The 22369-nt window shown below is 41.0% G+C and overlaps 1 protein-coding gene across 6 annotated transcripts in view; it reads left to right on the forward strand.

Moving 5' to 3' along the window:
• The window catches only part of LOC125904363 (sodium bicarbonate cotransporter 3-like), a 61317-nt gene extending 38948 nt beyond the window's left edge, over window positions 1-22369 (forward strand). For 4 of the 6 annotated variants that reach the window (XM_049601709.1, XM_049601713.1, XM_049601712.1 and 1 more), the window contains 18 exons: window positions 4-83; window positions 822-979; window positions 1524-1611; window positions 1745-1891; window positions 2854-2960; window positions 5511-5685; window positions 8015-8148; window positions 8304-8549; window positions 10850-10955; window positions 11127-11288; window positions 11820-11933; window positions 12125-12286; window positions 14204-14455; window positions 14598-14666; window positions 14904-15077; window positions 15285-15422; window positions 16252-16352; window positions 19405-22369. In XM_049601709.1, coding sequence (XP_049457666.1) covers window positions 4-83; window positions 822-979; window positions 1524-1611; window positions 1745-1891; window positions 2854-2960; window positions 5511-5685; window positions 8015-8148; window positions 8304-8549; window positions 10850-10955; window positions 11127-11288; window positions 11820-11933; window positions 12125-12286; window positions 14204-14455; window positions 14598-14666; window positions 14904-15077; window positions 15285-15422; window positions 16252-16352; window positions 19405-19486 — 2495 coding nt within the window. In that variant the 3' untranslated portion in view covers window positions 19487-22369. Of the gene's footprint in view, window positions 1-3; window positions 120-821; window positions 980-1523; window positions 1612-1744; window positions 1892-2853; window positions 2961-5510; window positions 5686-8014; window positions 8149-8303; window positions 8550-10849; window positions 10956-11126; window positions 11289-11819; window positions 11934-12124; window positions 12287-14203; window positions 14456-14597; window positions 14667-14903; window positions 15078-15284; window positions 15423-16251; window positions 16353-16771; window positions 16821-17347; window positions 17465-19404 lie in introns of all 6 variants that reach the window. The other 2 variants (XM_049601714.1, XM_049601711.1) reach the window with 2 other exon arrangements.

A 22369-nucleotide genomic window follows, 5' to 3' on the forward strand; every position in this document is an offset into this window, starting at 1 on the left:
CAGGACCACTGGTGTCTCCGCACTCTCTCCCAAACAACCTGGATGGCAACAAGGCAGCGGAGAGAAGACCATCCAAAGTAGGGGTCAGTAGAGAAAGCAGCAATGTCGACTTCAGCAAGGTAACCTAACCATAGTACTGAGCACAGAAAGGGTCCGTGAGTTCATCATGTCCTCCTTCAGTCTCCGGACTTCCACAGACATTTCAATGGTCTGTGTTGTAAAATCCCTGTATGAGAGCGGCCATCACATTCCCATCAGCCCTTTTTACTGGGGTCAGTAAAAGGCATCTCCAGTCATTGCTTTACCTGTAATGGAGTACGAATTGATCAACAAAGTAAGAGTCTTGTACAGTTACGTAACTGTGTTTAGTTTTGAAAATTCCTCCCTCGCTTTGGCCTCCATTCATCCTGACATTTTGTGCATCATCCATTAGATAAAATGGCAGGCTGCCATAAGTAGTTACCATTATAAAACCATCCATTATGACTGCCAAAAAATAAGGTGCTGTGTTTGGATGAGTCACCAGATACAAAAGAGGGATAAACACAAAGTCTTTTCTACACAAGAATAAAGAAATTGTTGCCATGCTCAGATCTGTAAGACAACAACAGAAAATCTTTGCTCAGTACTATATAGTTGTTTATGTAGCTACTAACTTGCCTTATCTGTCATTGTTATCATAGTATTCAAACGACCTGCTGACATCCCTTACATTCCTTCATCTCTGTTTGCATGTGTGTCCCTCATTTTTTCTTTCTGTTTATTGTTAGCATTTATCTGTTTATCTGATTCTTTATTTCCATTTGCTACATTGTTTTCAGGTCGACATGAATTTCATGAAAAAGATTCCTCCGGGTGCTGAAGCTTCCAATGTATTGGTGGGAGAAGTGGACTTCCTGGAGAAGCCCATAATAGCCTTTGTACGGCTGTCACCTGCGGTCCTTATCACAGGCCTCACAGAGGTGCCTGTGCCCACGAGGTACAATCATTTGGAATTCAGTGACATCATGATAACGACTTTTATTACGACTTTATTAACACTTAAGCTATTATACTCTGGCAGCAAACTTACAGCAAACTAAGTAATTTCTAAAAGCCCTATTCACATGGGACTAATATAACTAGGGGATTTACAGTTGCTCTGACCACAGTAAATCTGTGTCCACAACACTGTTCGCCGTGTCTGTAATCTCTACAGTAATAAGACTAAGAGTATGTAGCCATGCAGTTACCTCTGTGGAGCTCTGATGCTCATTACACAGCAGACCATGAGCATGTGGGTGACCCCATACACCTTACTGCAAACGGTTTTCACTCAAGTCCTCTTATCAAATGCATTCAACATGTTTAATATTCCCAAGGATACCCACTGTGCATTTTAGAGAGATAGGAATGAATGAATTTAGCTGTTTACAAGAAAACCCCTCAGGTGTCTTTGAGTGAAGATAGTATAAACTGTTGTGATGAGTGCTGAGGTTCGTGTTATTGATTGTGCATTTCATGATTATTTCTCTTATTCAAAGGTTTCTTTTCCTGCTTCTGGGTCCTCATGGCAAAGGACCCCAGTACCATGAGATTGGCAGATCCATGGCCACACTAATGACAGATGAGGTGAAAGAAAGAAAGATAGATCTGTTTTGTTATTTCAGTTTATGTCCTAAAACAAAAAAATATGTGGTTCAGTCTGGATTTTTCTTTTTTGCAGTGACATGTAATAACTATATCTTTAATCATCATTATGTAGATTTTCCATGATGTGGCATACAAAGCCAAAGACCGGACAGATCTCCTTTCGGGGATAGATGAGTTCCTCGATCAAGTGACTGTCCTGCCTCCTGGAGAATGGGACCCCACGATCCGGATTGAGCCCCCCAAGAATGTTCCATCTCAGGTTAGTGATTGTCTCTGCCAGTGATTATTTAACATGTACTTGGTGATTACTGCCTGCAAAGATATGTGTTTTACAGACATGAAAATCTAGTGTCATGTAAAACAAACATGCAAAGATGAACCTGGGAGGTACTGGTGCAGTGAACGTTAACCAGCTACATGCTAATCAGCCTGCAGCACACTGACACTGCAGTCACTAGACCTAAAATACAGTTTTTAGGTCTGGTCTCACAAACTGTAACCTAGAAGTTTTTACTGATTTCTCTGTTTGTGTATTTCTGTGTCACACTTCGCTTCATACCATTATAGTCACACTGAGAGTGCCCCCTTATGGATTTAAAGCATCATGACAGCAATGGAATTTAAATGCATGCAACAATCTGTGCGTTACAATACCCACACTATCATACTATCTAGTATGCCACAAGAACATTTTGTATGTCCCAATACATAGTATGTTCAATGCAGTATGCCAAAAATACCATAATGTTCTACTAGCTATTCTGGCCCACAGTCCTCTGCACAGCAGAAGATGTATCACGTCAACTGAGCTGCAAACAGATGGCAGCTTGACAGCTCACTGACAGCTGGCAGAGGCCTCAAGAGCAGATAAAAGTGCATTCAAGTGACCGATGACCGGATGAATAGTTAAAATAAGAATATTAATTTTTGAAGTGAAAAGAATTATCATAAAGATTGCCAACAACAAAAGGACATAATTATAAAATAACAATGACAGAGAGACGCATATGTAATTTTAATGTCGTGAATATAATGTGTTAGAATTTAACATGTATTCACTTGTAACTTAGAGTAAAAACTACATACATTGCAAAGCAGCTACAGCAAAGCTCCCTCTACTACATGCATCAGTACGGCTGCAGCTGCAGTACCTGCTAAAAAGAAAAAGAATGCTTTTCAAAATGCAGCTTGTACCATATTCAAATGTCCTTCGACCTACAGATGAAAAGGAAGAGACCGACCCAACCCAATGGCACTGCGTCTCCAGCTGGAGAGCTGGAAAACGATGAGGACCATCATGCAGGGCCTGAGCTGCAGAGGACTGGGAAGTGAGTTCAACACCTTTCCTTGTCACACTGTTGAGTTTAAATGGGATTTACTCACTCCAGTAACTTTTATCAGTATAACCTGTGTGAGCCAGTTGGTTGATATTGAGGAATATTTAATAGTTTAACTGTGTCCTAGTTGAATTCACAACTTCATTAGCACAAGTAGTCATGTTTAATATGTTATGTTGATTATGTTGAGACAAATGCTTCTTGTTAACAAGCACCGCTGGAGAAATCTCGTGGAAGAAAGACCTAATTGTTTTTTTTTACAAACATTCTAAAAATAAGATGAGAGATAAGACATTATCAAGGCAGCAATATTGCTTGATCTGTTGGCAGGTGTTTAGTAAAAACTTTGGTAATTGTTTCTATAGGTTTTTCACATATCATTGAGAAAGACTAGTGGTGTGTCTCAAATCACATACATAGTTAGTATACTTCTATGTAGTATACTATGTGCACTATGTACTCATTGGCGTAGTGCGCGAATTTCGACAGGGTATTGTTGTCTCAAACCAAACACGGCCGTTGTGTAGTCACCGGGAATGATGACCACAAATGAGCTAGTTAGCAAACTAGCATTAGCGTCCGCATTATCGTTTGCAGTACCAACTCATTACAGACTGCTAAATTAACCCAGTAAACATACTGCTGGCTTATACCCAACAACAGTATTGTGGTGCTTAGTGTAAAAAACACATGTATTTGTACAATGCAGTGACATTCACGGTCGCACAGTCCTTGGCCGCCATTTCCAGTTTGAAAAGTGGTCCCTCCCCTTCCGCTACGTAGCCAAGATGGCGACCATTGAGGGCAAGAAGTGTCCATAGTTCCACACTCAGCTTCTTGACTGTTTTGAGTGTACCATCCATGTCCTCACCGTGCACTGCATTTTACCATACTTCTCAGTGTGAATGCACTTATGCACTCAAAATAGTAAGTCTAAGTATAGAAGTACAATTTGAGACACAGCATAGAATTTAATAATAAATGAAAGGCTTCTTCCTACAGAGAGAATTGTGAAACAGCCACCTCCCGCAAATTCTGTCCCGCCTCCACCTCTCGACAAAACTGAGTGTCTTAATGGAAGACATCTTTCCACAACTGCGCAGCTCTATGCAGTTCAGTAAAGTTGGAAAGATATTCACAGATTCTAACTTCCTGGATCAATACTCATAAGCAAAACACTGTTAAAACACAAACAACGTCCCTTTCTAACTGTAGTAAGGTGACAACAAGCCTCAACCTAATTTTTCAAGGAGCCCTCCTGTGAGCTGCATTCTTATACAGTACAATGTCTCCAAAATGACCTCACACTTCAATGGTCTTCTTTTGGTTGTACTACACTGGAAAAATGTGCTTTGGGGAATTTTTATTGATATTGTTATCCGAAAGATACACCTTGATTTTGAAATTCCCATGGCACCTCTGTGTCACTTTCTTCCTAAGCATTCAAACAGTGCTAGCGGCCGAGCACCAGGCAGATAATGGTAAGCAGCCAAGAAAAGACAACAGGGATATTTACTGATATCGTTGCATCTGGATCACAGGCACCTGAATTGAATCAGATTGAAATTGTATCGTGGCAGATTTAGTGATATCAGCAAATATCGTATCGTTGTCCAAAGAGTCAATATAATGCTGTATTGTGATGAAACTTGTGATTTACACACCTACTTCTTAAATACATTGCTTGTAAGAACGTGTTCACTTCAGCTAGTGAAAGCCAGTTGAACCAAGATACACATGAACGTGTGTGCACATGATCAGGATTGAACCACCTCCGCCTCATTTTGAGCCAAGAGAAACCCTGGAAATGTAAAAAGGTTCAAACCCAACACCACTGACTGTATTAGCAGGTACATGTCTACTGTACTCTGTGAACTCAGATGCTGACATTTATGGAGAACTCATGCTGGCTCTCTGGAGCTCAGGCCACACAGCAAGGACAAGTTGTGTTTATTTGAAACCCCAGACAGACACACACACACACACACACACACACACACACACACATACACTCACACTCTCTCTGCACACATACACATCAGTTGTGAGGCACTGTATTATTTACAGATTCACTCACTTGCTTTTCACCGCTACTATAAAAGGCTCATGCTACGAGGGAGCTACTGGAGGACAAAGGCGTGTAAGGAAGTGTAAGAAGCGGGTGTAAAGAAAGCTATCAGAAATGGGCTGTATAGAAGAGACAGCAGGGGTTGTGGAGGCAGGCAATAGAGGTTATTCAAGAGGTGTGGGGGAAAAGAAAATGAAAGAAGACCTCACAGCAGAGCAATTGAAAAGGTGTCAGAGGGAAGACAGGAAGATATACAAGGTGACAGATTGAATCCCTCAAAGAAAAGAGAGGCGGAAATGGAAAGATGAGGGCAGCAAGATCACAGTGCCATCTAGGTTTTGGGGTCAGATATTATAAAAAAGAATACTTCTGAAGGGGGATTTCTGAAATCTCAGTGTAACTGATGGAAAACTGCTTCATATTAAGTTTCTATGAAAATTCAAGTATTAAAAACTACCTTTCCCCTCTTCCAGGATATTCGGAGGTCTGATCCTGGACCTCAAGCGGAAGTTACCTTTCTACTGGAGCGACATCAGAGACTCCTTCAGTCTGCAGTGTCTAGCCTCCATCCTGTTCCTCTACTGCGCATGCATGTCTCCTGTCATCACATTTGGAGGTCTGCTTGGGGAGGCAACTAAAGGCAACATAGTAAGTCTGAAAGCTTGGCCCTTAAAACTCACTGCTTTTCATGAACACTGCGAGAATTTAGCATCTAACCCCTGGTTGTCTATGGACCATATTGTATCAAATGAGATATACAGGACCTTGTACAGTACTGATCGTATGTCCCGCTACCCCTTAGTTACTGTTGCTAGGTCAGACAAGCTTGATAAAAGGAAACATGACAGTGCTGGTTCTGCTTAGCTGGGTGCCACAGTTTCTGGGAGTGTCAGGCAAGATAGCTTTAAGAAGCCGACAGGAAGGACTAAAGTATGTGATGTTAACTAAACTGAACAAGGCAAAACAATGCAAATGAAGCCATTTTGGTATCAACGAAAAGGGACAAGAAGGGGCCAAGGATGACAACACTATGGATGCATTCACACTGGCGCTATTTGGTCCGCTTTAAATGAACCCTGGTCCGCTTCCACTGATAGTTTGGTTCATTTGGAGTGGTGTGAACACTCATTTGAACTGGAGTAGTGAGGAAGAGCAGGTGCTTATTGATATATGGTCATAGGACTACATATCGCAGTTGCTGGCTGCTGGCTGAAGGGGATGGATTTCCGTTTTCAATCCTCGCCGATTGATGAGCTGCGTTTTCTTCTTTTTTTCTTCCTGGGCAGTGGTCGTTTCGGGCAATATTGCCTCCAAATAAGCAGCTGTTGTAACTGCGTGACATTGTCCAGGAAGTTTGGTCCGCTTTAAAAACTGCAGTGTGAAAGTGAACCAAACCAAACAAAGGTGTAAAATTTTTCGGTATTCCCTGCCCAACCGAACCGAGTCCCCCGGACTATCCTGGTGTGAATGCACCCTAAGGCCCTGTTTAGAGGACAACGGTTTCTCTAAAAACAGAAAAGTCTGTCCTTTGCATTTTAAAAAACGTGTGTCAGCAACCAACCAGATCTCATTAACATTACCACAGAAATAAAGAGGAAGCAAACCTGGCCTAAGTTGTTGATCTGATATTAGGGAGTCTCCTCGTGATTTAGCTCAGCCGTATACTAACTAATTAGTTAGCTAGTGTTTTGCAAACATTTTAAGACGTGACTGTATACTGTGTCGTGTGTCCTTCAAGACTGTGACAGTCCCCCAGTGACACCTTTTAACCATCTTAAAATTTGTTCTTCGTTTCAACACAGACAAGCTCAGCACATATCTAAGTATCACTGGAAAGGGGAAAGTTGACAGAGGTTCTGCTGGGTTCCAAGCTTGCTCAGCTGTTAGTACAGCACAGAGCCAAAAGGGGTGGGACTTAGGAAGAGCTAATTTGGTTTAAGTTTAAGTTTATTTACTTTATTAATCCCCCTGAGGGGAAATTCAATGTTTTCACTCTTGCTTGTCAATTACACACAGGTCTGAAAGACACACACATGCACAAACAGGACCTACATGCACAAAGTGGAGAGATCTCAGAGTGAGGGGGCTGCCCTTTGGTCAGGCGCCCCGAGCGGCTGGGGGGTTGGGTGCCTTGCTCAAGGGCACCTCGGCAGTGCCCAGAAGGTGAACTGGCACCTCTCCAGCCACCAGTCCACACTCCATATTTTGGTCCGGACAGGGACTCGAACAAGAAACCCACTGATTCCCAACCCAAGTCCCTATGGGCTGAGCTATTGCTGCCCCGCTGGTTAAATGCAGATGTGATGATCTGCATACAGTCCATCCCAGTCATAACCATATTTACTACTTCTCCATGAGAAATACATCTTCTGACTACCCTGTTTATCTGTATTTAAAGCAGGTCATCTAGTGTGTCAAGAGAAAGCACCATCATCCTTCAAACCACTTCACCGTGCTATTACATACTCATCTAGGTGGATGTCTTTTACCGTGAGGTCTTAATTCACTGTCTAAAGTGGGATATGATGATTACTCAGCCTCCCGAGTGCTAATGTGTTATCACACTGGTAGCTACATAGTGTCTCTTTTCTTATCACTCCCTGTCTCTCTCTGTCTGCCCCTCTCTCCTTTCTACTCAGATGTCCTTACTAGAAAAGGGACTGTTGGCATAGGCACTGTCTGTGTGTTGGTGTGTGTGATGCGTCTGAGTAAACTCAGCAGGCGAGGGCTACACACAGATATGACTTCAGACCAGTCAGCAGGGTGGAAACATTCAGACAGTTTATCTAGTGAATATCTCGGACGCAGCCCAAAATGTCTGTTTAATCAAAACTCTCTGTGTTCTGGTTGGGATCTCTTCTTCGCCTCTCTCTTTTCTCCTTCAGTCTTTCCCTCTCTGTCCTCCTTTGGATGGTTTCACCTCCCACATGCTCCCTTTCTCACTCCCTCACTCCCTCCCTCTCCTGTGTGTCTACAGAGTGCCATAGAGTCTCTGTTTGGGGCATCACTGACAGGAGTGGCATACTCCCTCTTTGCAGGCCAGCCACTAACTATTCTTGGCAGCACAGGCCCTGTTCTAGTGTTTGAGAAGATCCTCTTCAAGTTCTGCAAGTGAGTATTCAAAGTATTGACTAAAAAAGTCTGAACAGTATACAGCTGGTTACATTATTTTCGTACGGATTCCAATAATTGAGTTGGGCCTAATGTGCATGATTATACCTGTACTGTATCTGTTCTCCATGTGACCTGTCGTCTGTCCTTCCCAGTGACTACGGCCTGTCCTACCTGTCACTGCGGACCACCATTGGTTTATGGACGGCCTTCCTGTGTCTGGTTCTGGTAGCCACGGATGCTAGCTCCCTGGTCTGCTACATCACCCGATTCACAGAGGAGGCTTTTGCCGCACTCATCTGCATCATCTTCATCTATGAGGCTCTAGAGAAACTCTTTCACTTGGGAGAACACTACCCTGTCAACATGCACAATGACTTGGACGACCTTACCCTGTATTCGTGAGTACTAAGATTTCAGCTAATTTCAAATTTAAGCTTTGTACTTAAAGTTTGTGGGAGCTCTTGTTGTGAAGAACGGCGCAGCTCTGTTGCTGTTGTTGCACATCAAGCGTGCTGCAAACATGGTCATTGCATATTGTTGTCTGGTAACTTAAAACAAAGTTATCATCTTGTCGAGTAACAACCGCTTTACTGAATTTCTGTTTTAATATTTAAAATATGTAATTTGTCTTTTGGTAGGCAGACATTTTTTCTTACATTTTAGACCCCAATGAAGAGTCAAAATTAATCAGAGGACTGTATTATGAAGCAGGATTTGGGATTAGCAAGATAACTTCAGGTTCAACCCTGGGTCACTTCTTATCAGAGTACAGTGTCCTGGTTACCGAGATAGCGGGTTAACATGTATGAAAGCGCTACCTACTGTGCAATCAGTTCTCATGGAAAATGGCATCACCATTCATATTAGACCTCATGGAGCTGTGGTGCAAGGATTGTGAGAAGGTCTCTGAAGGGCAAGATTGTTAGAGACCGGCAAGCCCTTTGGCTTTCCCTGATGATTATTTATATGATAGATATAGATTCTCGTCAGTAGGGAGCTGCCACTTCCACCAGGGTCTGATGAGATGCTCGCTTCCACCATTTCCAATAATGGGCATCCCTCATTATTGCAGAGGGCCAGCTTCTCAGCAGGAGTGTACTCCTGTGTAGGAGGGCCCCCTCATGTCTTCTTTATTTCATTTTCACCCTACAACAGAGATGGATTCAAGCACTAAAGCTTGTACTTGTTGTACTTAAAAGATATGAAAGTCAGCCAACTTACTGCTTTGAATTCTATTTATTATTTTTTATCATTTGCTCCCAAGTCCGTGAAACACCACCGGGGTCACAGCCTAAAGAAGATTCTCATACACACTGTAAGAATATATACAAGCAACAGATTAATTTAATGGAATACGCAAATGTAATATAGTCAGATCTTCTTGTGCCCTGGGTTGAGAACCATTCATATTTGAAACAATATTGGTGCCAGTACCTGGAATTCAGTAGTGGTTCTCAACGGTACCTTTTTGCGGTACTTTATTCATTCTGTTGTACCAAAGATAAACAGAAGAGATACTACGGTATTTCTAAAATAATATAGAAAAGAAAATAGGCCAGACGCCAAAACTTACCAGTACTGCAGCAATAGTTTTGGCTTGCTGGGAAGCCAGTGGAGCTCTGCAGAGCTCTGTATCGGCCATGGAAAGATGTTGACTGCATCCCAGCTTCGGGGTGCTTCTTGGGGCTTCCACCTGCTGTCTGAACCTAGCGTTCTCATCCAGATGTGCTCATAAGTACAGAAATTTGGCACCAGTGGTTTAACATGCATGGATTGATAGTACCAACGTAATTTGGTCAGTACCCTTAAAAGTACAGAGTTAGGTACCCAACCCTACTCGCGCCCTAATGATGTGGCAGTGATATTATAAACCTATTAACTTACATATTCATACAGTCATGGATTTTTTGCCAGATGTCCTTCTTGCATTTGACAGCTGCAACTTTACTGTACAGTAGACTTCTCCACTTGTGCAAGTGGTTGTATTCTAGAAACACTGCCCCTTTTATGTCATGTTTATGTTTCATGTCATGGCTAGACTGGGAAAATTGGGGTTGATTTACCAAGTTGATAACCACTGTTGTATGACTGCTTCCCATGATTGCAGTTGTTTGGCTTAGTGAAGCCAGATGACCAAAGGATATGCCGAAGCTGCTTCATAGTGCAGATCTCAGCTCCAGTCTATGTTTTCATGACCCCAGAAGCGATTTATCAATTTGGCTACATTTGGCATATTTACTATGTACAGTTTCATTATTGATATTTATGTATCCTGTAATGCATTTGATCTGTTAAATCATTCTTTAGTGACAAAATAGGAAATGTAACTGATAACCATTGGTACTGTTTTAGAATTGGAGCAAACACATCTCTTTTCTAAAACACTCTTCAGGTCAGGATGTCATTCGAAGTGCTAACTGGTTATATAAAGTAGTGTATGATTCACGTAAATACTACCCCTATAAGAACACACTGCTCTTGTTTTGGAAAACTTTAATTGTAGTGGCTTCAGCTGTTCCCAGTGTGTTTCCTCCCCAGAGCTGAAATGAAAATTACTCCCTTGCAAAATAACAAATTTAAAAACAACTGATGCTAGCAGTTTTGCTGCAGCCTGTTTTTAATTAACTTTAAAATGAACCAAACTCTTTTTCACCTTAAGCGTATGTACTTTGCTCAGCATTTGTTCTCTTGTCCCCAGGTGTCAGTGCTCTCCACCAGTCAATGCCTCAGAGAAAGTGATGCAGGTGTGGAACCGGACAGGATACAGCCCAGACTCTATCCCATGGGAAAGCCTGAATGTTTCGGTGAGACCAGAACACAGTGATCTCCACTCACACTTAAATGTACAGGATGTATAGGATTAACACTGATGCAACCTCTACTAAAACTGTGACTAGGCTGTCACTACTAGCAGTACTGGACCAGATTTTCATAATTCATACAACAATACTAAGGTTTCACTCCATTTTCTCCAGATGTGTAAGACACTCCATGGGTCGTTTGTGGGTCCTGCTTGTGGGCATCATGGGCCCTACATCCCAGATGTTCTCTTCTGGTCCGTCATCCTCTTCTTCACCACCTTCTTCCTATCCTCCTTCCTTAAACAGTTCAAGACAGAGCGATATTTTCCCACCAGGGTAAGACATTTGATATTTGTCCTCTTGTTATGCTGTTGTCGGCACCACGAACGCAGCTTTTAACACCATAAAATACAGAATGTTTTATGTCGCTGATTCAAATATAAAAATTGATAAATGCACATCTGAACATGGTGTTCTTGCAACAGCGTGTAAATTCAGGTTAAAGCTTCCCACGCTATGTAAATGTTTACATTGTGTCAGTCATTAGTATGCAGGAGCAGTCTCATGTACAGGAAGAAAAGATCCTCTTGCATCCTCCCACACAGTACCAGCTAGTCTTTTATCACTTGGTGTTCTGTGTAGGCAGGTGCTGGTATTGTCTCAATTGTTATGCTCTCACTGATGACGTGAATGTAATAACTACTTTAGTGAATCTTGACAGTGACCTGAAGTTAAAGACTGTGGTTGTTCTATTTTTTTTTTTTTTTTGGCTGTGTGTGTATGAGTGACATAGAAAATAGCATGCACGCTCAGCTGCAATTCCTAAATAATAGATAAATACACTGTTGGTGCATGTGTGTTGTGTAGGTGCGATCCACTATCAGCGACTTTGCTGTGTTTATAACCATCATGATCATGGTGTTGGTGGACTATCTAATGGGGATCCCTTCTCCTAAACTTAAGGTCCCTGATCGCTTTGAGGTAGGCAATCTCTTCCAGCATGTTGATCTGTCTATATGCCTGAATATTCAAATGACAAGGTGACCTCCCTCTCTACATCCTCTGTAAGGTGGTTATTCTTTTGTAAGCAAAGTCTTAACCTAGAAGTTTAAAAGACACATATCATCTACTTACTAATACTAAATGTATCCCACCATGCCTTTTCCCTGCAGCCAACTTCAAAGCACAGAGGCTGGCTGATGGACCCGGTGGGAGGAAATCCCTGGTGGACGCTGCTGGTGGCAGCACTTCCTGCCCTGCTCTGCACCATCCTCATCTTTATGGACCAGCAGATCACTGCAGTCATCATTAACCGCAAGGAGCACAAGCTCAAGGTCAGTGCGGCCGGTGGAGGTTTACTTTTGGCAGTGTTGTGTCTCAGAGTTACACACAGGTTGTCTGAAGTGGAAGTATCCTAGATTGTCTTTTCTATTTATGTCTGTGGTGTCTATCCCTTCCTTTATATCCAGCAGTGCAAACATTAGGGCTGTATCAAATAGTTTGAAGCTTTGTTCGTGACGCTGACATTCAAATTCCAAATCAACATATTTTTTCACATGTGCTTAAACCCAGTATTTATGCACAGTAGCAGATAAAGATCAGGCTATAATCCAGTGGTGGCTGCATGTGATTTAGGAATGGGTACCATAACCTGGTACAAAACGAGTCCTGGGACTATTGATAAGCTTGTTTTGTCGGATCTTATTATCATGCTGCAGCCTCTCCTCTGCTCTCTGTGTTGGGGCTAAACTCCTTCATATACACACAAGCACACATGAAACGGAGTTAAGTCAGTGGCCAGCAGAGAAGAGAGGCCAATGTTAGTGAGTAACAGCCACTATTTTATCAATACACCTGTCCAACAAGCATGAGTACGTAGAAAGCAATATTTTTATCTGCTCTGTCCGCAGTCTCTCATCCACTGCTGTTATGTTTTACATAGCGCTAACTCAGGTATTGTTACAAACAAGCTAAAACAAAAGCTGTCTGTATATAGTCTAACTGTTTAACTTTTATCTTAAAATTTACCAGCTGTACCTGCAGGCAGTGAATCACCTCAGCAGCAGAGGAGAGGATGAATGACTGATACTGACTCATGTCTGTGTTTGTCATTCTCTCTAAATTTCACTCAGTACTGTGATGTCAGAAATATGATTATTGTTTAAACATTTCAGATTTTGATGTAGTTATGTTTAAAATATTTAGTCGTGATACTCTTCTTTATTAATTATTTTTTTTAAATAATATATATATATATATATGTTTTAAAAAGCCATTATATAGAAACAAAAAAGAATGGATAAGAGTGTTAGAAAGTCCAAGACTGAATACATTTGTTGAAAAAAAGACTCCAGATTTTCAAGTTCATGTTTTATGTAATGAAATATTCTGTTTCAGTTCGTATTTGTCACTGTTTGGCCTTTCAAAAACAACTTTTTCACTTATCTCTCCGACTTGATCACACAAAGGGAGCCACGCACCTGTACCAACAGGGCCGTCTAGCAGCACCATAAATTAAATGCATTCATTACAAAGAGTTGATGTCATAAAAGAGAGACAGACTTACTCATTTAATTGTATGAATCACTGTATTGGAATTGAGAATTTTGTTCAGTTTTTTTTTAAGGGTGAAGTTGTCTTAAAAAATGAGGACAGACATTCAAAGCTTTATTCGAAAACCTCTGTAAAGGCTTTGAATGTAAAAAATGACATTCAGTACAGCCCTAGTTTAAACAGATTTATTAATGTACCAAATGTCTGATATAATTTATTCGAATTTTATTTTAAATTTGGTTCTGCTGCGTCTAGATTTCTGTCTTTATATCTGCACTCACAGTCCTCTTTATCCTTCTGTAGCTCAGTCATCTCTCATCGGTCCTCTCCCTTTCTGTCATCCTCGATTATGGTTGAAGCTAACATATTCTCTTGTCTGTCCTTCTGCTGTGTTCATCTCACAGAAACGCTTCAACTATAATCTCGTTTAGCTTTATTTCTGGGGTATTTTTATGCCTCAGGGTTCTACAGTTTTAAAAATAAATTCAGTTCACCTTTTAAAATGCATAAAGCAAACGTTTGAAGCTCAGTATTCCAAGTATAGATGGGCATATTAAATTTTTTAGACATGCTCTCCAATCTTGTTTTCTGTAATTCTATTTTTCTTAGTACATTCCCTCCACAGGGACAAACTCATAACTGCTTAGCTGGCTCTCAAACTTACTTGCTGTCTCTTTCTCTCCCTGTGTGTCCTACAGAAAGGCTGTGGCTATCACCTGGATTTGCTGGTAGTGGCAGTTATGCTGGGCCTGTGCTCCATTATGGGCCTGCCGTGGTTCGTAGCTGCAACCGTCCTCTCCATCTCCCACGTTAACAGCCTGAAGGTGGAGTCTGGCTGCTCCGCTCCGGGAGAGCAGCCCAAGTTTCTGGGCATCCGGGAGCAGCGCGTCACTGGATTCATGATCTTTGTCCTCATGGGTTGTTCCGTTTTCATGACCTCAGTGCTCAAGGTGAGATACAGGAAACAGTGGCATAATACTAGTAAGAATTTGAATTAAATTCTTATTTATGCTGCATTTATTTTTAACACACTTACACATCCCATCACCTTTTCTGAAATGTAAGGTGAATTACTGTTTCTGCTCTTCACAGTTTATTCCTATGCCAGTCCTGTATGGAGTCTTTCTCTACATGGGTGTCTCTTCCCTCAAAGGCATTCAAGTAAGACTCTACTCTGCTGGTCTTTGAAGATAGCGTGTCCTCTTTATTCTCAACGGTAGTCATGAGCTGTTAGTAAAGATAAGTTTGCCCCTTGTAGTTCCAAACCTTTGATCGTAATTTTTAATCCGTAAAAGCTTTTGTCAAACATGTTCCCTCTTCTGAATAATGTATTGAATTCCATTTCGTTTTCATTTGCATTTCTTATCGCTCTCACTGAGGCTCTCATTTTCTCTTTAGTTCTTTGACAGAATCAAGCTGTTCGGCATGCCTGCCAAACACCAGCCTGATCTGATCTATCTGCGCTACGTGCCGCTGTGGAAGGTCCATATCTTCACCATAGTGCAGCTTACCTGTTTGGTGTTGCTCTGGGTCATCAAGGCCTCTGCAGCAGCTGTTGTGTTTCCCATGATGGTAATGACCTCAAAGACTGTTACATAGTAATGGGATTAAATAAAGTTTCTAATATCACCACGATACATAATTTATGCTTAGTTTGGTGTCAGATGAAATTAAGATAATAAATATCTTTCCAGTGTACTGCTTTTATTCTGTTTGATTCAGATTTTGTGATGTTATTAAAGATCTGTAATAATAGATTCCTTGTCTGTGTGTCTCAAGGTTCTGGCACTGGTCTTTGTGCGAAAGCTTCTAGACTTGATCTTCACAAAGAGAGAGCTGAGCTGGCTGGATGACTTGATGCCAGAAAGCAAGAAGAAGAAAGAGGACGACAAGAAAAAGAAAGCACAAGAAAAGCTGGTAAAACTCATTTCATGTTTTTTTGTTTAGTTTTGTTATCAAATAAAATCAAACTGTAATTAAATAGCACAGTGAGAAAAGTTTAGTTTTTCCATTCTTTATCAAAAAGTTGACCATAGCAGCTTGTTGATTTTAACCGTGTCTGTACTGCATTGACCCACTTCAACGTCCACATTGGAGAAAATCTAAACTGAATTCACTCAGACTTTGTCTTTGGTTACAGAACCAAGCAGACAGTTTTTTGCTAAATGTTTTACAGTATAACAATATTGAGTTACCAAGAGCTTACCAGAGGCAGTGAGTTTCACAGTTTAGAGGCATAAAAACAGACGGGTCTCTCATTGGTGCTCTTATGGGACACATGAGGAACATGTAAAAGAAAAGCAGTGGAGGACCTTAGTGATCTGGCAGGAACATCAAATGAAAGAAAATCTTTGACACATGGAGGAGCAAGGTCATTTAAAGCTTTATAAACAAGTAAAGGTTAGTACATAGTATGTACATAAAGCAGTGCAATCTCATCAAACCCAGTCTGGGGCGTCGGTGGCTTAGTGGTAGAGCAGGTGCCCCATGTATAAGGTTGTTGCCGCAGCGGCCCGGGTTCGACTCCAGCCTGTGGCCCTTTGCTGCATGTCCCTCCCTCTCTCCTCCCTTCATGCTTCACTATCCTATCAATTGAAGGCAAAAAATGCCCATGAAATATCTTTAAACCCAATCTGAAGAGCTAGACTATTAGAAATGTCATGATATAGGAAAAATAAGAAGTGTCAACAGTGTTTTACCTGCCTCACTGCAGTCATGGCTGTACTCCAATGCTGTTTTCATTCAGGAAGAAGAGTCTAGACTGCAGGAGGAAGAGGAGAGGGGACTGAAGGTCAGCTATGAAGCCTCGAACCGGCTCAACATCCCAGTGAAAACACTCTCAGGGAGGTGAGTGGTGCAGCCCATAAATGCACTTAAATGTCCAGCTCTGCGATGTAAAGCAGCATTTAATTTAAAATACTCAGTGAAGCATCGAGCGTATTCTACATTTAATTATACAGTACCATATCACACCACAAGAACTCAGTCTTTATATTTGCTTTTTATGATCTGACTAATGAGGCTGTAAAATCCATTTTTATGACTTAAAATGCTGTAAAATGTTAAAATTTCCCAAAAGATTTTCTTCCTCCCTAATAAATGTCTTTATGGTATATATATGATCTAAAAACTTGAGGAAAAAATAAAGCTAAGAGTAAATAATAAACTGGAGCTATAAACACATTTTCTGATGCATCATGTACAACTTGTAATGGTAATTCTGACACTGGTGGTCAGCTGTGTGTTATTATGTCCATCTTGAACAGATCATACAGCATAGGACTAGTGACCCACAGCCTCCCAATGGAAGAAGAGGTAGCAGGGTTGTGTGTCTGATGGAAAACATCTGACCCACATGGCTGCTTTCTAACCCTCCACACTGATACTCAGACATTTAGCGCATGGCCCAAACTGTCCTCAGCTATTTAAAAGAAACAAACACTGGCTTTAAAACACGCAGCTTTGTGTGTTGTTGGGTTTTTTGTTTTGTTTTTTGTTTTTTTTTTGTATTTTGAGGGTAAATGGTCTGTGATAAAACGTTTGTCCTGTTGAAATAAAGCCATCCTTGTCTAACTAACTAACAATGTGTACACAATCTAATCATCATGACACATAACCTCTAATGCAAAAGGCACACATTTCTTGGTACATGTTAATGTGGAACATACTGTGTGTGGCCTTTTTGTGCCGTTGATTTGTTTTAATCTCTGATTTGTGTGCATGTTTGTGTCTGCTTGTTTGAACTGTCCTGCACTGAACTTCTCCCACTGATTTGTTGTCTACATGCCTGTCTTCTCTTTGGGTTTATGTTTGTGTGTGTTTGCATTTTTTCTTGCATGTAGTTCTCATTCTGACCCCTTGATTGTAAATATCTCTGATGAAATGGCCAAAACCGCAGCGTGGAAAGCAGTGAACTCGAGTGCAGAGTCTTGTGTCCAACCTGTGAAGCGTAGTGGAAGGTAGCTATGCCATCTCCTGGAGTTTTCCAGAGCCCCCCTCCCAACTGCACTACTTTAAAGGAATACTGCACACCCCAAAATGACCAGTTGTATATCAATGACTTATCACGTGTTACAATGAATTGTTGAAGAAAACTGTTTTTGTCGTATGCCTCCGGTGAGCAAAGAATCCAAAGATGGAGACATTTCTCGAGGAACTGAAGTCATAGCGGACAGTGATCAACAACAGCAAAACTATATCAAAACATCCTTTTTACAAACTCTCACACAGCTCGTGCAGTATAACCCAAATGTCATTGATCCAGTCGTATGCTCAGAGCTTCCCAAACAGACAGCACTTTTTCGACAGGAAAGTGAGCTGAAAGTGAATCTCACCTATGCTCTCTTCAGACTCCACTGACAAAACCTATAGTTTTACCTTGCTGAACACAGGAGCTGCTGGTCTACTACTGAATCGATAAGTTACTTTGTCGAGTATTGTGCAACTTTGGTGCCACTCAAACTAGAACTGATCAAAACACAAACAATCAACGAATCAAGGCCAAGGCAGACCAGCGGCTCCTGTGTTCAGAGAGGTGAAGTTACTGTTTTTGTCAATGTGTGGCTTGAAGGCTGGATTTTACTAGTTTTTACAAAAAGAAAAGAACGTACAAAAACCACAACAGGCAGGGACATCATAGGCAGAGGTGAAATGCCCAGCATTGAGCAAAACAGAAAATAAGAAGACGCAAGGAATACTGCAGTGTCACTGACAAGGCGTCCTCCATGTCCATTATCGTCTCTCAAGACCACAAAGGTCCCCATGATCCCCAACCTTGACCCCTGAAAATCCAGAGCCCCTCCAGGGAGGGAAAAATTGTCCAGTCATCCATGAGCCACTATCCATTCCGCATGTCCCCATGCCAAAGGGGACAAAACAAGATTCACCAAATGAATTAGATCACTTCGAAGTCAAATAAGATTTCCATCTTTCCAATATTCACATTTTCAGTGGCATGTCTCAGGGAAGAAGTCAGTTGTTCTGTCCATTCAGAGGTTGTTGAGGACTCTTTACTCAACCATTTCCTAGTAATTACCTTTGTAGAATCTGCTAGTAGTATCTGTAATAAACATCTGTCCTGCTTTGTTAGTCCAGACTGCACATTTCCCAAATACATTACACTGAAGTTAAAATCCAGCTGTAAACACATCAAATGACACTTGGATTATGCTGCGCAAGTTGTGTGAGAGTTTGTAAACAATCTATTTGCCATAGTTTCACTGTTGTTAGATGTGGACCCCTATGATTTAAGTTAATCAAGAATTTTCTCAGTTTTTGGATTCTTCGTTTTTCTGAGGAGGGTTGCAAAAAAAGTTTTCCTAACAAATTCAACGTAGCTTGAGGTGAGTAATTGATACATAAAAGTCATTTTGGGGGGTGAAGTATTCCTTTAATATGGTTATATAATGTTGACAAAAATAACATTCTCTGTTAGGGACTGCTGAGTTTTATGACTCTGTAAAATTATTTTTATACTGTAGTGAAGTAGACTGAGGCTCAGAGCTTCCTGGACGGCAGGGGATCAGTTCAATATATTAAGCAGGACAGAAAGGTTGAGTGTTGGGTATCACCGTCTAAATCTGTACAAACAGAGAGAAAGGTTTGTTCTGGTCTCCTTTAGCTCCTCAAGATGTTAGCTTGAGCATGCTGACAGGAAATCTTTTATACATACTGAGGAAATCCATGAACATTTTAACACAAGTTGAATAGTTTTAACTGAGAGCTGCATATTTTAAGACAGTCCTCACATAAGCCCTCATCATCAACATGTGCTGTAGGTGGTAAAATCTTTGTTCTCAGCACTATCACTCCTCTTTGCAGTCACTCTCCACCCTCAGCACCACCATAAACTAACACAAGCACTCATCTTGCCTCTGTCTTCTCCATCTCTGTGTAACAGCCAGGAAAAGGTGGCCTGCGTTAGAGTCGACGTCAGCCCAGATTCACCAGGAGGCGGTTCTACTACCGAGACCTTCCTGTGATAAATGGGGGCCCTCCTTCCCTCTCGATACCTTCTCCCACACAACACTTTACCCCGCTGACGAGCACCATCTTAGTGGCAAAGGGGGCGTAGAACTGGAGCAGGACAACCTGCCTGCGGGGTTCCTTTTGTCGGGGCAGCAGGCAAGCTCCCCCGGGGCTGTGAGTCCTACTCCACTCAAGTCTTGAAGTGTGCAGCACATGCACAGGTGGCTGCCATGACGCAGTGCAGAGTGCACATCTCCAAGCAACGAAGGCTGTTACTGCCCACCGACGCTCACTGTTTTGGAACTTTCTCAACCTTGCAATTTGTCACACATCAGAACCACAGATGCCAAAGGAAGGGGCCTCACTGGTGAGGATCTTGGACTGTGTGAATTAAAATTTACTTTTAGCCCACTGAACATTTTAATTTCAATTTTATTGTTAATGTTTAAGCTGGTCACAGTACTGTACATTTTCTTAGTAGCTCATACACCATGAGTTGCGCTGCACTGTTTTTTCACATGTATTTAAAGTCATATTAAGACTCTTCACCTAACTACACCAGCTTCAAACTCATTTGATTAAAGCCATTCAGGTACTGTCAGCGCCAGCCGATTATATTTCATAATTAGCCTGGCACAGCAAATGACACAAACCAAAACAGAGGTACATTCAGATCGAAACTACGACATCACACTACTATTATACTACATACATCTGTGTAGAATTTGATGATGGTTCATCTCTCCTGTCTGCAGGGGAACACTCAGTATTGATATTGCTGCTCATAAGTTGGTCAGTTTTCACTGTAAACCTCACTGTTCATATTGTATGTGTTCTTATAGAAACATTGTTAATGTATGTATGTATGTATGTATGTATACTGTGTTCTTTTCATTTGTAACATTACCTACTTCAGAGGCCATATGAAGTCTGTACTGTACAGTAAGCACTTTGCCAGTATAGTTTCTTACCTAAAATGGATTTTAGTGTGTTCATAAAAAGGTTACTCCTCCTCCCACTGTATCTATAGAGCTTAGAGTTGGGTCAGTGTCTGGTTTTGTCGGTCTGGTCTGGTGTACAAGCTTAAACCAGTTTGATTTTATGCAAACCGGCTGAATCGGCATTTTCATTATGACACGTTCTGGTAAATTAAAAGTAGCCTGCATCGGCAGTCTGTGCTGATAGCGTCAGGGCGCTAAACACAACTTGTATTGCATTAGTAATAAGCAATATGACAGCGTGATTAATATAATATTTTGTTAATAAACAGACCAACAGAGCCACTGGTGTCTGACAGTGCTCTGACAGTGATGTTTTAAGAGGTTTGGTTCAGTCCGATCTGGAGCAAACAGCTGATTGGACGTGGATTGTTTACATGATGTGACAGAAATGCATATTTAATGGATTCAATGCATAATGCTCTGTCAAGTGCGACACCATGTAAAATTCATTACACCAGTCCAGACTGGTGTTCAGCTTAATAACAAACTGGTTTGAAATCTTTACACCGACCCAACTCTAATAGAGCTGTTGTTCAAATGTCAGTTAAACAACTCAGGAATCTTTAATGATTTCTGACTTGGTCACTTGATTTTTTTTTTTTTTTTTGTCAAAAGGCAGTGATAATTAGTTGACTGTATTTACTATCATCGCTGATATCACAACTATTTTAATAAATGCTGTAAATCATAAAATATAGTAGGGTGCAAAATAAAAGAAAGAATATTCCTGACCCCAGTTAGATGCACCGGTTTTTATACTGTCTGTATTATTGATGGTAATTTTGTGTGTGTGTGTGTGTGTGTGTGTGTGTGTGTGTGTGTGTATGCGTGCGTGCGTGCGCGCGTGTGTGTGTGCGCATGTGTGGTGTAAAGATAATTTGGTATGTTTAGCGTTGAAAATCATTTTATGCAAAATATTTCTACAGTAAATGTAAAAACTATAATATTCTATGAAGTTGTTCTTATTTTGCTAAGTGCGGTCCTGTTTTAGCAATAAGTATCCCATACTGTGCAACGTATGGACTCATGAACCTGACTCATATTCAGGCAAAGAATAATTTGTGAAATGATTTTTGTGTCTATTTCATTGGCTCTGTCTGTGTGTAGCTACAGTGACTCTACGGACAATAGCTTACGTGCCTTGTCGAAGCTCTTTATGTGCAAGTCTTGTACTGATAATTTTAAGTGTTCAGAACAGATGTACAGGTACACATATAATGGCACACATGCCAAAGACAGACCTTCATCACTTTACAAGAGTGAACCAGTACACGGCTCATCACAGAGGCTAATGTGTGTTGTAGTGTTATTCCATGTCTGTGTGAAAGTCGTAGCGTGAGCTACCAACTCAAACGATGTAATTTTAGCCTCCATTTACAAATGTTACTCTTAAAACTGTTTGTGTGTGTACTGTTGTCACAACTCTAGTATTTGCTCACATTTAAAAGTTGTTGATATTGAGGTACTATTTTTTGTTTTTTAAATGATCAGTGAATGTCAATTTATTGTACCGTCAACATCAAAACTGAAGTTGATGACACATTTTTTCTAAAAACCTTAAATTTGATTTCAGTCACACGTACTTCACGATGACTTCCATACACATATGGACCATTTGATATAAAAAGTAAAATGTGAGCTTGGTTATTTTGATGAAAAAATAGACTACTGTCACGTGACATCAGTTTCAACATACATATGTCAGCTTCAAGAGGTGGATCAACTATGTCAACAACAAAAAGGTGGAGATTTTACACTCTGTCGTCACTTAGTAAAAATGTATTTGTTCTGATGTACAGACGCATGACATCAGCGAAGCACATAGCGACCTGTTGTTAGCCGGAATGATGACTTTCCTGTCATGAGTGATCGGTGCAAAGCAATAAAAGTGAATAC

This window comes from Epinephelus fuscoguttatus, linkage group LG17 (genome assembly GCF_011397635.1).
Source record: "Epinephelus fuscoguttatus linkage group LG17, E.fuscoguttatus.final_Chr_v1".
NCBI classification, from domain to species: Eukaryota; Metazoa; Chordata; class Actinopteri; order Perciformes; family Serranidae; genus Epinephelus; species Epinephelus fuscoguttatus.